Source organism: Chanodichthys erythropterus, chromosome 20 (assembly GCF_024489055.1).
Source record: "Chanodichthys erythropterus isolate Z2021 chromosome 20, ASM2448905v1, whole genome shotgun sequence".
In the NCBI taxonomy this organism is placed as follows: Eukaryota; Metazoa; Chordata; class Actinopteri; order Cypriniformes; family Xenocyprididae; genus Chanodichthys; species Chanodichthys erythropterus.
In genome coordinates, this window is record NC_090240.1 from 12,483,099 (window position 1) to 12,500,256 (window position 17,158).

Consider the following 17,158-nt stretch of genomic DNA (forward strand, 5'->3'; position numbering starts at 1 on the left):
TATTTTCCCTTTTTTTCAGATTACAATTTATTCAGATTAACAATCAACAAACAAATAAAAACTATACCAAACTTTCCTGTTTGCAGCAGTTTTTTTGGATGAGCTGTGCCATTTGTCCCACCACCTTTGTCATGTCACCCCCTCTGTCAGCTCTGTCACGCTGATGCCTCTTGCTTTCACTCAGGCATCTAAAGATTTGGGTCATATTATAGATATCTCGCAGGATACGGTGAACCTATCATCAAAACAGAGCATCGATTATTAAGACATCACCAAAAAGAAAAATGCTCCGTATCAACTGTCTCTAAAAACAAAATTGTGTTTTAAAGAAACATACATGTAGCTATGTACAGGTGGCTGTACCTTCTCAGAAGGACAGTGGTCCTTTTCTTTAGATATGTCAAACGAACCAGTCAGATTCTGTGTCAAGAGAAGAAAAAGCTTGTCTTAATGGGATAGTTCACCCAAAAATGAAAATTCTGTCATCAATTACTCCCCTACAAGTTGTTCCAAACCTGTATACATTTTTTGTTCTTCTGCTGTACACAAAGGAAGATATTTGGAAGAATGTTTGTAACCAAGGAGACTTCCCACCCCCCATTGACTACCATAGTATTTTGTTTCCTTACTGTGGTAGTAAATGATGAGTGAGATCTGATTAGTTACAATAATATCTTATTGTAACTTAATATCTTCCTTTGTGTACAGCAGAACAAAGAAATGTATACAGGTTTGGAACAACTTGTAGGGGAGTAAATGATGACCGAATTTTCATTTTTGAGTGAACTATCCCTTTAAATCACATTCAAACAGTTCACCTTCTACAGATAACCAGAAGAGGGCAACAAGTGACCACATTTTCATAACCATTTTTCCATTGCTTATATAATTTGTTAGATTATCATTCTAGACAAGCAAATCAGATTTGCTACATACTGTACATAGTCTGTTTGAACACGTGGATTCAGGTTATCTGGCTTGACACTTACCAGGTTTTGGAGCTCGACCAGGATGACAGCCCTGTAGGTGCTGATGATCTCAGAATAATCACATGCGCGTTTACCGTGGGCCACTGCGAGCAGCAGCATTATAGCCACACAGACAGCAGGCCTGTTCACAAACTGAGAGAAAAAATCCAATAAAAACAGCCTACTGCATCTAATCAATTCTGACTGATCTAAAATGTTACATTTTGCAAGATGTTGCAACCCAATGCACCATATTAACCCAAAAGTGAAAATTCTATCATCATTTACTCACCCTCAAGTTGTTCCAAAACTGTATAATTTTCTTTGTTCTGTTGAACACAAAGGAAGATATTTTGAAGAAAGTTTGTAACCAGGCCACTTTGGGGCACCGTTGACTTCCATAGTAGGAAAAAACTACTATGGAAGTCAATGGTTCCCCTAAAGCTGTTCAGTTTAACACATTCTTCAAAATATCTTCCTTTGTGTTCAACAGAACAAAGAAAATTATACAAACTTGAGGGTGAGTAAATGATGATAGAACTTTCAGAAAGGGTGAACTATCCCTTTAACCCATCCAATCTCGCTGGTAACTGTTGTAACTTTACCTCTGAAGGTTTTAAAAGAGCTGTCATTTCCACAGAGTTGTCATTTACAACTCTTGACTTTTTACATGGCTGCTATAAAGTCAAATGACTAGAGCTAATGTCTGTCAAAGCTCCATAATGCAAACTAGGCTATAGGTCTACAACTACTACATTTAATCACATTTAGATACTATATTATTGTTGTATTTTTAGGATTATTCTGATCACAAACATGTCAGTGGTCTCATCTGTGACCAGTGCAAACCAGAGACCATTTTGGATTAAAAAAAAGATTGATTCTCATTATAATTAGCCAATTCCAAGTGTTGTTAGTAGACCTAAAAGTAAAAAAGAATATGCAAACATTATCATTCCTTCTTTACTTTTCTCACTACTGCCTGATAAAAACTGTAAGGCTACTTTATTTATTATTTTCAGATTTCTATCTGGTATTTTTGACGTTCTCCATCTATATAACAGTAAAGTAAAACATACTTTTATACATTTTTTATTTTGCTTTTTAGAAAAGCATGCAGTGTAACTGAATTGCACGTGTATGAATCTATTATTAATAGTAATACATAAAATCTCACTAAGTAGCCTAACTTTGATCTTTCAAGAAACAGAATACAGTCGTAGTGCGCAGTGATGCAGATGGATCTTACCATTGACCATGGGATGAAGAGGGACTCTTGCGCGCACCAGTCAGGGCTTGGAAATGTGGACATGGTCCAGCGGCGTCCAACGCCTGTTACATGTTTCTCACAGAAAACTTCAACAACGGTCCGACCGAAAAAATCAACCTAAAACAGGCGTTTTTGTCTAGTTAGAGTTGGTGCTCTGGCGAGAGGCGCGTTGATGAGGCTTAACCGCGTCCATTCCAGCATTGGTGAAAGAAATGTGGCGAGGCTCTCTCTCATGTGTCTCAGCCGTCACGGGCTGCTGGCATCGCGCTTTGGATTTCACCAGATCTCTAGTCTGATCAAGTCGAGAAAACTTCCGCGATCAATCAACTTTAGGCTTTGTTTCGGTTTCGGCTGGAGATCTTCACTGAAGTGTCCACTGGTTAAGTGCGCGGTTTGAACCCTCACTGGACCCGGCTGTGATCAGGAAATGACTCTTTATTTACGATGATTTATATATAGACAGACAAAAAAAAACTTTTTATTATTGTGTCAGGTTTCAGTGTGCAGAGTAATTCAGTGAGGTCGTGTGGTTTATGTCAAGCTGATAAAATCACATCCCGCATGTTTTTTTTTTTAGAATAGATTTGATTTTCTCTTAAAGGAAATTCCAGTGGTTTAAGGCAGAAAAATAATAATGGCAACATTTCATGTAAGCTTAATTTTTAGGCAGGGTCATCTTCAGGGGTACATTGTCCCGGGCCCTGGGTCCACAACTCAGGTCCTGCTCGATGGGAGTATTTCTGAACCTTACATATTAAATAATTAGCTCAAAAGTAGATTAATCAAAAATTGACACCAGAGCCACATTGCTGTAGTCATGATGCTCAATGTGTGTTATTTTCAATTCAGTAAGTGTGAATACATCAATAGACAGTTAAATAGATGGAGGAATAGACCAATCACAATTCAGTATGCAAATAAACACAAGAAACAAAACTAATCATGATTCAGTATCCGAAAATTGCTACAGCATCATAACTGTCACTTCTAAAAAAGCATGTAACATTTTCAAATATTTATCCTCCTTAAAGGGATAGTTCACACCAAAATGAAAATTCTGTCATTAATTACTCACCCTCATGTCGTTCCACACCAGTAAGACCTTTGTTGATCTTCGGAACACAAATTAAGATATTTTAGTTGAAATCCGATGGCTCCGTGAGGCCTTCATAGGGAGCAATGACATTTCCTCTCTCAAGATCCATTAATGTACTAAAAACATATTTAAATCAGTTCATGTGAGTAAAGTGGTTCAGTATTAATATTATAAAGCGACGAGAATATTTTTGGTGCGGCAAAAAAACAAAATAAAGACTTATGTAGTGATGGCCGATTTCAAAACACTGCTTCAGGAAGCTTCGGAGCATAATGAATCAGTGTGTCGAATCATGATTCGGATCGCGTGTCAAACTGGCAAACTGCTGAAATCACGTGACTTTGGTGCTCCTAACTGCAGATTCGACACGCTGATTCATAACGCTCCGAAGCTTCCTGAAGCAGTGTTTTGAAATCAGCCATCACTATATAAGTCGTTATTTTGTTTTTTTGCCACACCAAAAATATTCTTGTCGCTTTATAATATTAATACTGAACCACTGTACTCACATGAACTGATTTAAATATGTTTTTAGTATATTAATGGATCTTGAGAGAGGAAGTGACATTGCTCCCTATGAAGTCCTCACTGAGCCATAGGATTTCAACAAAAATATCTTAATTTTTAACTTATCTTCATTTTTGGGTGAACTAACCCTTTAACCTGTTATGCTAGTGGGACCCTAAACTCACTTTTTTAATGCCCTTTCCCCCAATTGCTCCTCAAAACTAGTCCAAAGGCATTTGAGTGGGGTTTTTGTTGGGGCTCCTCTGGTGAAATTTGCATTCCAGAGACTAAATATCATGTTATTTTGACATGAACCCGCAGCAAGTGTAAAAGTAGCCCAAATCCGCGGGAAAACCGTGGACTTGGCAACACAATTAATGATCATAAGTTAGGTATCATTCAAAGCTTGTGGTCTGAAACGCCAAAGTCACGTGATTTCAGTAAATGAGGCTTCGTTTACACGATCCGAACTGATTCGAAACAAAAGATTCGTAAAGCTTCATGAAGCAGTGTTTTGAAATCCCCCATCACTAGATATTGTTGAATAAAGTTATTTTGTTTTTTTGGTGCACAAAAAGTATTCTCGGCGTTTTATAACATGTCTTTAATAGATTGAAGATGAAGATGCCTGAAGATGAATGAAGGTCTTACGGGTGTGGAACGATATGAGGGTGAGTAATTAATGACAGAAATTTCATTTTTGGGTGAACTAACCCTTTTAAACATTGCAAAATTCATTTATATAATCTGAACTATAGTAGTCAACATTTGAAGTGGATCAAAACCTTTCTTCAAAGTTGTCCTAAAACCTTCTTCATTGGACAACTTAGTTCTTAGGACAACTTTGATGAACTTTTTTGATCCACATCAAATGTTGACTACTGTATTTTATAATCAAATCTTTTTCTTATCTTGACAAAACATATCTTTGGAAAGGATTGAGACTCATGGATTCATATTTGGTGAAATATATTAATAGTGATATTGTGACAAATGTATTCATTTGTGAAAGGACAACACATCAACAATGTCACTTGGTTATGGAAGATGGTTACCGCCATGAAATAAAAAGCCGCAAATACCTTTATTTTTTTTTTTTTATTTAGTGGCGAAAACAATCTTCCATACTCTGTGGCTATTTTTTTTTGGTATAGAGCTCAAACAAAATCTGCAACTTCTATTTTTGTGATAACTTCATATTTGAAACACAACACGGTTAGATATTTGTCTTTGATAATATAGCAATTTTACAATCAAAATTTTTTGAAAAATATGTTTAGTATAAAATACTCCAAAAAGGACCATGCCGAGATTGGTAGCTGTAACTTGAAAGGGAAATTTCAATTTCAATTTTTCAAAACAAAACCTTAACATAGGTACACAAAATCAGCAGCACTGTAATAATCGCAGGAGCACTGATATCTGAAACAGATCAGACTTCATTTATTTTTTGATAAGCAGCACATTTACAAATACGCATAATGAGAAGCAGAATAAGAGGGTGTCAGATCGTTCTGGAAATTAATGTTCAAAATGGACTCGTATCTCTGGGTGTGACTAGACTTTACAATATCCTGAACATAACAGCATGTGAAATCAAAACAGCCCTGAATCATCACTGTTCCAGAGGGGCAAACACACTAAAAGTGGAAAATTGACCATTTAAAAAAAAAAAAAACAATCCACAGACTCTATAAAAACAACATATTTGCTAAACCAAACATGCTCAGATTTGTGAATATGATATTAGTCCCACAGTTTAGAAGGTGTTTTTGATCTTTGCAGCCACAAGGACCAGGATCTCTCCGATGTTCTTCTGCCAGTTGAGAATGTGCTTTGATTCAGCGCACCACAGCTCGCCGTGCCGCGGTTCTGCATTCTCACAACGTTTCTTTACCTCCTGCTGTTGCTCCTGAAGGAGAGAACAACACCAGAGTAAGGAGATGTGATTTTAAACAAGACCTGGATCCATCAATCCAACTGCATGGAAAACAGCATGCAGAAAATCCTTCAAAATATCCGAGTTGTACAGGTTTGGAACGGTATGATAGAATTATTTTTGCATGAACCATTTCTTTAAAAATGCCCTGAAATGCATATGCCTAACTGCATCACAAAAGCAAGATCTGAGAATAAAACAGGTCCTAAGAAACACGGTAGTGTAATAACGTGGCTGAATGCTTACTTCTGTCCCATGCTGAAGCTCAAACTTGTAGAAGAATCCCCAGGCGTCGCCCAAGTCTGGTTCAATCTTTACCGTTCGTAGAAACCATTCTCTTGCCTTCGTTATCTTTCTCTCGCTCCAGAACAATCTGCACAGTACACAAACACAGATATGGTATAAATGCAGCTGAAAAGGACAGCCTGTTCTTGCAGATCAAAGAGAAATGTGGGTGGGTAAACTGGAATTTTGGCAAGAGTCTGGTGAGGAGTCTTACTTGGCCACTGCCAGAAGTACGTGAGGATCATGTTCACACTTTTTCAGAGCGTCAACACTTTTGGTCTTGCGCTGAGGTCTGGCCTCCAAAAACACTGCTTCGGCCCAGAGGATACCTAACAGGAAGAAGTGAGTGTTAAGCTGTGATCATGTGCAGAGGCTCTTAATGAATCTGTTGTGATCAAGGAGTGGGGGGGGGCGGGGGTGGGTGGGGGGGGGCTTACCAGAATTAGGACACTCCTGAAGGGCTTTGGCCATGAGTGTGTTAGCGATGTTTTTCAATCCCGCTCTGTATTCAAGTCGGACAGACTCCAGCCTAGAGGAATTGAGATTAAAATTGCCAACTATTCAAAAAATTAAAATGAAACAATTGCATGTAGCCTTGAACAAAAGTAGTTCTGCCGTTTTTCTGATGAGTCTTGGTGGGTTCCAAGTTCACGTCTCACATGGTACTGTGGTGAGGGCTCAGCTCATGAATATGAATTAGGTAACATGATATTCACTTATTAAATTTGAAAACTAAAAGGCAGGCATTAGTGATTAGTTGCTATTCAGCTGGCAAGCTGATGAATCCTGCTACAACAAAGGCATTACTTATGAATATTAATTCAATTCTGTGATTGGATGCTCCTAGAATTTGAAGGCCCAGACACACCAAATTGACATCAAAGAACTAGAGGCAATAGCTGCGTCTCATTTCGAAGGCTGCGTCCTCCAAGGGTCACATCTGAAAGTTGCATACATCATCAAGGATGTCTTATTTAAGAAAAGTAAAGAAATTACAGTATTTTACACCTTATAAGAAATAAGTCAATTTTATTATGGTTACTTTTCTTAAAATTAGACATCCTTGATGAAGTATGCAGCCTTCAAAATGCGACTTCTGGAGGACACAGCCTTCGAATTGAGATGCAGTTAAACAAAGATTGTGGTGTCACCTTGCGATTTAACACACTGCAATGTCCAACTAGCACGTATGTTTTGCACCTGCGAGAATAACTAACTCCATACCAGCAGGTGGCAGTAGTCTAAGTTCGTCATTCAGCACTAACGTTTTGCACCTGCCTTAGTGGAAATAGCTCTGCATACCAGCAGGCGGCAGTAGTCTAAATTCATCAAAAATTCATCAAAAGTGTCAATCAATGTTTACGTTTTAAGCCTGCCTAAGCAGATATAGCTCTCCATGCCAGCAGGTGGCAGTAGTCTAAAGTCATCATTCAGTGCTTACATTTTGAGTCTGCGTGAGAGGAAATAACTCTACATGCCAGCAGGTGGCAGTAGTCTATATCTGTGATTCAACAAGGGGGAAACGGAAGACCTAGGACTTCGGATATACAAACAAAGCAGCAATTAAAGGGATAGTTCACCCAAAAATGAAAATTTGATGTTTATCTGTTTACCCCCAGCGCATCCAAGATGTAGGTGACTTTGTTTCTTCAGTAGAACACAAATGATGATTTTAACTCCAACCGTTGCCGTCTGTCAGTCAAATAATGCTAGTGGATGGGAAATTCTACTATAAGAGTAAATAAAACTCGCATAGACAAATCCAAATTAAACCCTGCGGCTCGTGATGGCACATTGATGTCCTAAGACACGAAACGATCGGTTTGTGTGAGAAACCCAACAGTATTTATATAATTTTTTACCTCTAATACACCACTATGTCCAACTGCATTCAGCTGTTAGTGAGGTCTGATCGCGCTCTGACAACAGCAGTGATGTCTCGCTCTCATTGAAGTATAAGCGTGAGACATCACTGCCGTTGTCAGAGCGCGATCAGACCTCACTAAGCGAGTGCTGAACGCAGTTGGACATAGTGGTGTATTAGAGGTGAAAAATGATATAAATACTTTTCGGTTTCTCGCAAAAAAATTATTGTTTCGTGTCTTAGGAACATGTCTTCTTCTACTGAAGAAACAAAGTATCCTACATCTTGGATACGCTGGGGATAAGCAGATAAACATAAAATTTTCATTTTTGGGTGAACTATCCCTTTAATCATGTTGATCAGTTGGTCATCCCTTTCTTCATTCCAGACAACCATATCATTATGAAAATATTCCAATATTGCAATGCTCAGATGAGATTGCTTGCTTTTGTCACTTGTGTTTTTCTTGTGCACTTGTTTGGTACTTGAACAGCCATTAAATGACCTTCCCAGACTTGCCAACCTTGGAAAATTTTTTAGAGTACCAGTGTGACGGGACAGGACCCGGGTTTTTTTTTTTTTTTTTTTTTTTGAGAATACAATACACAAAGCACAAACACACACCCATCTTCGTTAATCTAATTTTGACTGTTAAAGTTTTATAATTTGACACAATTAAAAATCTCACTACACCTGCTCAAAAGCATTTTTTTTATTCATGATTAATATTGCATTGCATAATGTGTGCTTATACAAACTGACAACCACAAGTGAATCACATTCACAAACCCTTAGAAAAGAGTAAACATTGAGTTTACATGTGATTCATTTAAAATACTTAATTATTCCAATATCCAAATATGCTAAAATATTTGGATATTGGAATAATATTGGATATACTAAATCCCACAGAAAAAAAAGGTATCTACTTGTAACATGCTGTATTTGAACAAGACAAACATTCGCTGATTAAAGGTTAGCCAATACAAACATATTTATAGAAAACAGTAAACAGTGAATAGACAGGACCCATACGTGCAAAACGAATCGAGTATTCAAAAATATAAAGAAGTTAGTTATATAACGAGGAGTTGTGTTAACTAAAGAGTCCGCCATTTACCAAATCTTAAAAACACGTGTGGATAATTAAAAATGTTTTCTTACAAAAAAAATAACAAGCAAGAACTCATTTTAAACCACGGCAATTTTCATTTTACTATGATCTTCCCTCTCTGTGCTCGTGCGCGTGTGTGCATGAGAGAGAGCTCGCGCAGCACTGAGACAACGGTGCTTTTAAATGCATAAACTAAACTAATGTGCTAGTTTTCATACAAAATAAGTAGATTATGTAACATAATTAGGTACTTTAGTTAGTATTAACACAATAACGCAACACATGTAGGCTATACGTTTCTCAACACTGACAATAAGTAAACGCCTGTTTCTCCAGACTCGCTCTTGTCAGTCAGTCACACATCACAGCACTTTCATAATCACTAAGCCATATAGCGATTTCAATTTTATTTAGATTTGTTGTTCAACATTACTTGAGCATTTTATACCCGTTTACCTCAAGGAGTCAGAAGTACCGTGACTGCTGTACTGTCCTCGCCTGAGAATTCAGTCACTGAGACTGCAAGAGTGGAAGGAGGATCGCGCGGGATTTTGTGTTGCTGTCGATTTGCGGTCTCTTTTTATTGATGGGCCGTATGCATTTATCAATCATCCCCGCTTGCTATTTGGGGAAATTAACCCAGCAATATGATTGGTCAAACTCTTTTGCTGGATTTGAGTATTACTCGCGCACAGGTTTTTGCGTAGTATAGAGTGACAAATCGTACCAGCGTACTTTGAGGTCAAAATGCGTACTTGGTACGCAAAATGCGTACATGTTGGCAGGTCTGCCTTCCTCACCAATGGGCTTCACCGCCGATTCAACATGCTTAATCGTACACAAAGCCACAGAGGGGGGGTCCAACTACTGCCAAAGAACTGAGCTGACAGGCGCTCAATTATGGCCCGTTACTGGCCCACTGTTGGCTTGGTATCATTCAGGCCTTTTTGTGGCAATGTCAGCTCAACCAAATTAATATTAATCAGCTGAGCCGTTGCCGTAGCAGAATTTATCATTTTGCTACCTGCATATGAATTTAGTAACAAATCTGTAGAAAACGTAGCATTCTTCCTTTTTTATATTTTGATATTGGCTGTACTGAAGTGCAAGAACATCAGGCATGGTTTCTTACCAAAGCTCAGGGCTTTGTGGATTCTTGAGGCGAGCCTTCTCCAAGATGGCTCGAGCACGCGTGAGCTGCCCGACTTTCTCTTCCAGCCGAGACAGAAGGAGCCACAATGGCATGGAATGAGGGCACTTCTTCAGCTAAACGGCCACATTAGAGAAGCGGCATTAGAAGAACATTTTGTCACTTTTCACACATTTCCACAGAAAAATTTGCTCCTGAAAGTTTGTTCCTAATATTATTTAGACTTGGGTTTTGTAAAAAAAAAAAAAAAAAAAAAATCACAAAACGTTCACTCTAAAAGATTAAATTATGATAAGGCATCTCCTCTAGAACCCCAAAACGTACTCCCTGGTTGTAGGCCTCTCGTGCTTTGTCAATGCTCTCTGACTGTTCCTCGATCTGTCCTCTCATCATCCAAAGTTTGGGGAAATCCTCATAGTGCTTCAGGGCCTCCGTACACAACTCATGTGCCGCTTCAATATTACCCAGCACCCACTCCAGCTTCACTGACTTCATAAACACCTACAATTAACACAGAAAACAGTTATGACAACTCATATAATGCTTTTAACAGCCTTTAAAGTGGTGGAAGTGTCATTTTTAACAAGACTATTGAGGGTGTGTGTGTAACGCATAGTGTCTGCAAGAACGAAAAAACGGCCAGGGAGATTTTCATGATGCCTTTCCCGTATGAAGCTCACATGGCTAGTTTCCATAGATGCAGGAAAACAATTTTTTTTTTTTTTTTTGGATAACATTATCACTTATGAGGAATCCTGCCAAGTGCTTTAGGTACATTTGATCCTTTGATATATTTATATAGATGCTGACACTCTTTCCTGGAGCCAAAAGTTAAACAAGCCCAGGCAGGAGGCTATTCTAGCACCTTCTATCATCTGCACAATTTACTCCCAAAAATCCCACAGTACTTATTAGGGCAAAGATCAAGCACATCTAATGTGAGGTGCTTATTATCCCCTAATGACCTAATTTGACATAATCCCTAGTCACATTTCACAGTTCCACATTTTCAGTTATCTTGTAAAAACTATAACGCAACATTAAAACAAAACACTGAATCATTAAACATTCACAACTCTCTGACATGCTTTTCAAGGCCAAGTTAAAGTTATGACAAGTTCAAGTCAAGTCTCAAACTGCTTTTGATTTATTTATGGGAGTGTGGGGTAAAATGAGTCAGTGGGTAAGCTGCGTCAGCCCCTTAATCTAGCAAACACACATATTACACACATACATACATATATACATATGCATACATGCATACATGCATACATGCATACATGCATACATACATATTATATATATATATATATATGTGTGTATTATATATATATATATATATATGTGTGTATTATATATATATATATGTGTGTATTATATATATATATATATATGTGTGTAATATATATATATATATATATATGTGTAATATATATATATATATATATATATGTGTAATATATATATATATATATATATGTGTAATATATATATATATATATGTGTAATATATATATATATATATATATATATATATATATATATATATATATATATATATATATATATATATATATATATGTGTTTATTATATATATATATATATATATGTGTGTATTATATATATATATATATATATGTGTGTATTATATATATATATATGTGTGTATTATATATATATATATATATGTGTGTAATATATATATATATATATAAAAACACTGATCAGGCATAACATTATGACCACCTTCCTAATATTGTGTTGGTCCCCCTTTTGCTGCCAAAACAGACATGACCCGTCGAGGCATGGACTCCACTAGACCCCTGAAGGTGTGCTGTGGTATCTGCACCAAGATGTTAGCAGCAGATCCTTTAAGTCCTTTAAGCCTCCATGGATCGGACTTGTTTGTTCAGCACATCCCACAGATGCTCGATTGGATTGAGATCTGGGGAATTTGGAGGCCAAGTCAACACCTCAAACTCGTTGTTGCGCTCCTCAAACCATTCCTGATCCATTTTTGCTTTGTGGCAGGAGCAGGGAATACCATTTCCATGAAAGGGTGTACATGGTCTGCAACAATGCTTAGGTAGGTGGTACGTGTCACAGTAACATCCACATGGATGGAAGGACCCGAGGTTTCCCAGCAGAACATTGCCCAAAGCATCACACTGCCTCCGCCGGATTGCCTTCTTCCCATAGTGCATCCTGGTACCACGTGTCCCCAGGTAAGTGACGCACACGCACTCGGCCATCCACGTGATGTAAAAGAAAACGTGATTCATCAGATCAGACCATCATCTTCCATTGCTCCGTGGTTCAGTTCTGATGCTCACGTGTCACTGTTGGCTCTTTCGGCGGTGAACAGGGGTCAGCATGGGCACTCTGCCCCAGACTCTGACCCAGTCGCCTAGCAATCACAATTTGTCCCTTGTCAAACTCGCTCAAATCCTTACGCTTGCCCATTTTTCCTGCTTCTAACAATATTGAGAATAAACTTTGAGGACAAAGCCATATCACTCTGTAGCCTGAGACTGGTTGCCCACTGAGGCTAAGTAGGGCTGAGCCTGGTTAATATCTGGATGGAAGACCTCCTGGGAAAACTAGGTTGCTGCTGGAAGAGTGTTAGTGAGGCCAGCAGGGAGTGCTCACCCTGTGGTCTGTGTGGGTCCTAACACCCCAGTATAGTGATGGGGACACTATACTGTCAAAAAGCACCATCCTTCGGATGAGACATTAAACTGAGGTCCTGACTCTCTGCGGTCATTAAAATCCTATGATGTCCTTCGAAAAGAGTAGGGGTGTAACTCCGACATCCTGGCCACATTTGCCCATTGGCCTCTGTCCATCATGGCCTCCTAATCATCCCCATATACTGATTGGCTTCATCACTCTGTCTCCTCTCCACCAATAAGCTGATGTGTGGTGGGCATTCTGGCACAATATGGTTGCCGTTGCATCATCCAGGTCTATGCTGCACATTGGTGGTGGTTGAGGAAATTCCCCCCTTCCATATGTAAAATGCTTTAAGAACCCAGAAAAGCGCTATATAAATGTAAGGAATAATAATAATAATAATTATTATTATTATTATTATTATTATTAAAATGTTCACTTGCTGCCTAATATTTATAAATATAATAGATATATTTATCCCACCCACTAACAGGTGCCATGATGAAGAGATAATCAGTGTTATTCAGTGTTATGTCAGTGGTCATAATATTATGCCTGAAGCCTGATTGGTGTATATTAATTAAACATTTTACCCAAAACTATAGTTGTGGTGAAAAGTGTGTCAGATGCTTTGGGCTAATTGGAGTCAGTGGTTCAAGCAGGAAAATACTACAACAATATTTCTGAATATTAAACCTTTTTCACTGGGATTTTTTTTTCTATTATGTGTTTAATTGAAATGTAAACCAGTCACATCTTCTGCAATGATTCAAATAACCCTTGACATGACATGGGAAAAAGTTGCCATCTTTTTAGGTAATTTTACTTTATTTTAGTCCGGTGTACTTACGATGTACTTATTACAGTAATTACAATAACTGGGTAATAACTAGGTATTAACTTTAAACCTAACCTTAATGCATGTAGTTACCTTATATTACCCTGTATTTTCTTAAGTACACTATAAGTACACATACTGTAAAATAAAGTACAACCATTAGGTTTATTAGTTAAACCTCAAGCTTAACCTAATCTCTGCTGACATGTATATGTGCTGCCTCACAGATTCACTTAAATTTTAGCCGAGTTTTCACGTACCAACTTGTCATGCCGTGATATGCTTAAAAAAATAAATGCAAAAGAGAAAAAGGACTTTTCATTAGCTATGCCTTTGTAAACCGTCTTCCCGCTAGTGTCACATTCAAAACTCTGTTGCACAAGCAGTTTTACAGGGTGACTCACCCTTCATCTACTTCTCATCGCTTATCTCTCCAAATCACAATAAAAGAGAAATCACAACAACTTGCAAAAGTGAAACAGTGCATTCCCGGCAGACGGGTGTCCCCAGCATGACACAGCTGCAGTTATATCCATTTTACACTCAAGTGGCTAGTCTGAACACTGGGCCACTCACCCTGGCAGTGGGGGCGCTGCTACGGGCCTTGGCCAGCAGCCTGCGTGCTCTCTCATACTCGTTATTCTCCGATTCCAGCTTCACGGCAGCCAGCCAGATCTCTTCACTGTTGGGGTTAGCCTAACAAAAAAAAAAAAAAAAGAGTTTTTACTGGCCATCATCCAAGTGAATGCTTCAATACTGCAAAAATGGAACGATTAGTTTCAGGAAATGATGTGCGATCAGAGCACTGATACGCAGTTTAAAGCTTTATTTTTATTTTTTTGGTTGTTCTTTGTGTTAGGTTCAGTGTTCTTTCAGTTATGACTAATCCCACACTGAATCTGCAATTTTTTTTGCTCATATAAATAAATGTTTATACAAAGAAAGTTATTAGCCACCCATGATTTTTATCGCTTTCCCACACTTTCCACACTGATTGTGATGGAAGAAAATAATACTTTTCAGCAAGGACACATTAAATTGCTCAAAAGTGACAGTAAAGACATTTATAACGCTAGAAAATATTTGAGGGATGCACGACATATCGGCCACCATATTGGTATCGGCTGATATATATTCATTTTTAATAGTATTTATCGGCCCGATCAGAAAACAATTTATTAAAGTTAATAAATAATGGATTATTTTTCCTTCAGCTGAGTCACTTTAGATGAGCAATGTCCGCCATGATGGTTATGAATTGCTTGAAATATGATTGAAATCAATTCAAAAAGGAAAATACAGTCAAGTACAACTTACAACGCAAGTCTGTTTAATAGGCTACATAATATTATAATGAGAACATTGTATTTTAATGGTGAGACTTTTGTTTTTGCAATCAGGCTCTCAAAAATTATATAAAAAAATAGATTTAGATTCATCAGCCAATATATCAGTTATCGGCTTCCAAATATAGAGCATTATTGGTTATCGGTCAAAATTCTCATATCAGTGCATAAATATAAAAAAAACATTTCTATTTCAAATAAATGTTGTTCTTTTGTCATTTCTATTAACTGAAGAATAATGAAAAATAAGCAGTTTTCAACACTGATAATAATCAGATATGTTTATTGAGCAGCAAATCATCATGGAATGATTTTTGAAGGATCATGTGACACTGAATTGACTGACCCCAAACATATTAACGATAATATAACTATTTATTTGTTTATTTAAAATGGTTTAAATATGCAATTAAATAAAGACAGTTAAGTGCAAAGAAACCAGTCACTACTGTTCTTTACAAGTATTTGGTGAATGACTTTTATCATTTTCTAATACAAATAAGTACATGTTGTGCTGTTGCTTCACCATTACAATGCTATGGTGTTACCAATAATAATAGTAATGCTTGCCACTAACAATGTAGTCATGGAGCTTGAAGAGCGGACAGGGGCGGCGCTTACCTGGAAAGCCAAAGCAAGGATACTTCTGGCTGCAGGAACGTCTCCTGCCAACCATTTTGATTTAGCACCCATTAGCCACAACACCTCAGCCTTAGGACAGTGAGCTACGGCCCTCTGCAACAGAGCCTCCAATGACTCTCTGAGAGAGAAAGAGATTCAAATTAATTTTACAGTAATAAAATTAATACATGTCAATAATTGTGGAACGTAATCAAAGACTGAGATTATATACGGCACTGTTTAAACGTATGAAGACACCTCTTAAGGCAACAATGACGACAATGGTCTACAACAAATACAGACAGGCTTAGCTGCTTTCCTGTCTCCATATACTACCTGCAAACACCCGGACAGAGCCAATGAATGCGGATTGAAATTCTATTCAGCTGTGTGAGACTTTGGGCCCTATCATACACCTGGATGTGTTTTTAGCTAGTTTTTTATGTTTTTCAGCCTGATGCAGTTATCATTTTCACGTCCAGCACCACTACAAATGTATTTCCGCCCATTTGTGCACCCATGGGCATGCTGGTCTGAAAACGAGGTATGTTCAGGTGCATTGTTGGCATGTTGCCATTTTGAGGCAAGTGAAATAGACTGCGCCACTGAAATGCCACTGAAACCTGGTCTAAAGTCAATGGCGCAATATTTGTTTTGTTATTTAAAGAGCGCCTATAGGCGAGTGCACAACACGCGTACAGTCTGGTCATTACACACACAAAGACGCAGAGCAGCTTGCAAACATGCCAAATATTAAAGGAGCCCAAGAATGCTTTTTCACAAGATGTAATACAAGTCTAAGGTGTCTCCTGAATGTGTCTGTGAAGTTTCAGCTCAAAATACCCCATAGATGTTTTTTAATTAATTTTTTTAACTGCCTATTTTGGGGCATCATTAACTATACACTGATTTTGGCAGCGCGCCGCCCCTTTAATTCGCCCGCTCCCTGCCACACGAGCTCTCGACTATATTACAGTGCATTTACAAAGTTCACACAGCTAATATAACCCTCAAATGGATCTTTACAAGATGTTCATCATGCATGCTGTATGCATGCTTTGAATTATGTGAGTAAAGTATTTATTTTGATGTTTACGTTTGATTCTGTATGAGTTTGAGGCTATGCTCTGTGGCTAATGGGCTAATGCTAGACTGTTGGAGAGATTTATAAAGAATGAAGTTGTGTTTATTAATTATACAGACTGCAAGTGTTTAAAAAATGAAAATAGCGACGGCTCGTCTCCGTGAATACAGTAAGAAACGATGGTAACTTTAACCACATTTAACAGTACATTAGCAACATGCTAATGAAACATTTAGAAAGACAATTTACAAATATCACTAAAAATATCATGATATCATGGATCATGTCAGTTATTATTGCTCCATCTGCCATTTTTCGCTGTTGTTCTTGCTTGCTTGTTGTCTGTGCACAGATCCAGACGTTAATACTGCCTTTCCTTGTGTAATGCCTTGAACATGGGCT

The 17,158-nt window shown here is 37.8% G+C and overlaps 1 protein-coding gene across 1 annotated transcript in view; it reads right to left on the reverse strand.

The window, feature by feature from the left end:
* Positions 1–5,001: 5,001 nt before the first annotated feature.
* Positions 5,002–17,158, reverse strand: part of prpf6 (PRP6 pre-mRNA processing factor 6 homolog (S. cerevisiae)) — a 28,847-nt gene continuing 16,690 nt past the window's right edge. The window contains exons 14-21 of the mRNA XM_067371763.1: positions 15,673–15,811; positions 14,282–14,401; positions 10,518–10,694; positions 10,176–10,309; positions 6,503–6,594; positions 6,280–6,394; positions 6,027–6,153; positions 5,002–5,753 (exon numbers count right to left, since the gene is read on the reverse strand). Of these exons, the coding sequence (XP_067227864.1) occupies positions 5,601–5,753; positions 6,027–6,153; positions 6,280–6,394; positions 6,503–6,594; positions 10,176–10,309; positions 10,518–10,694; positions 14,282–14,401; positions 15,673–15,811 (1,057 nt within the window). The 3' untranslated portion in view covers positions 5,002–5,600. The remainder of the gene's footprint in view (positions 5,754–6,026; positions 6,154–6,279; positions 6,395–6,502; positions 6,595–10,175; positions 10,310–10,517; positions 10,695–14,281; positions 14,402–15,672; positions 15,812–17,158) is intronic.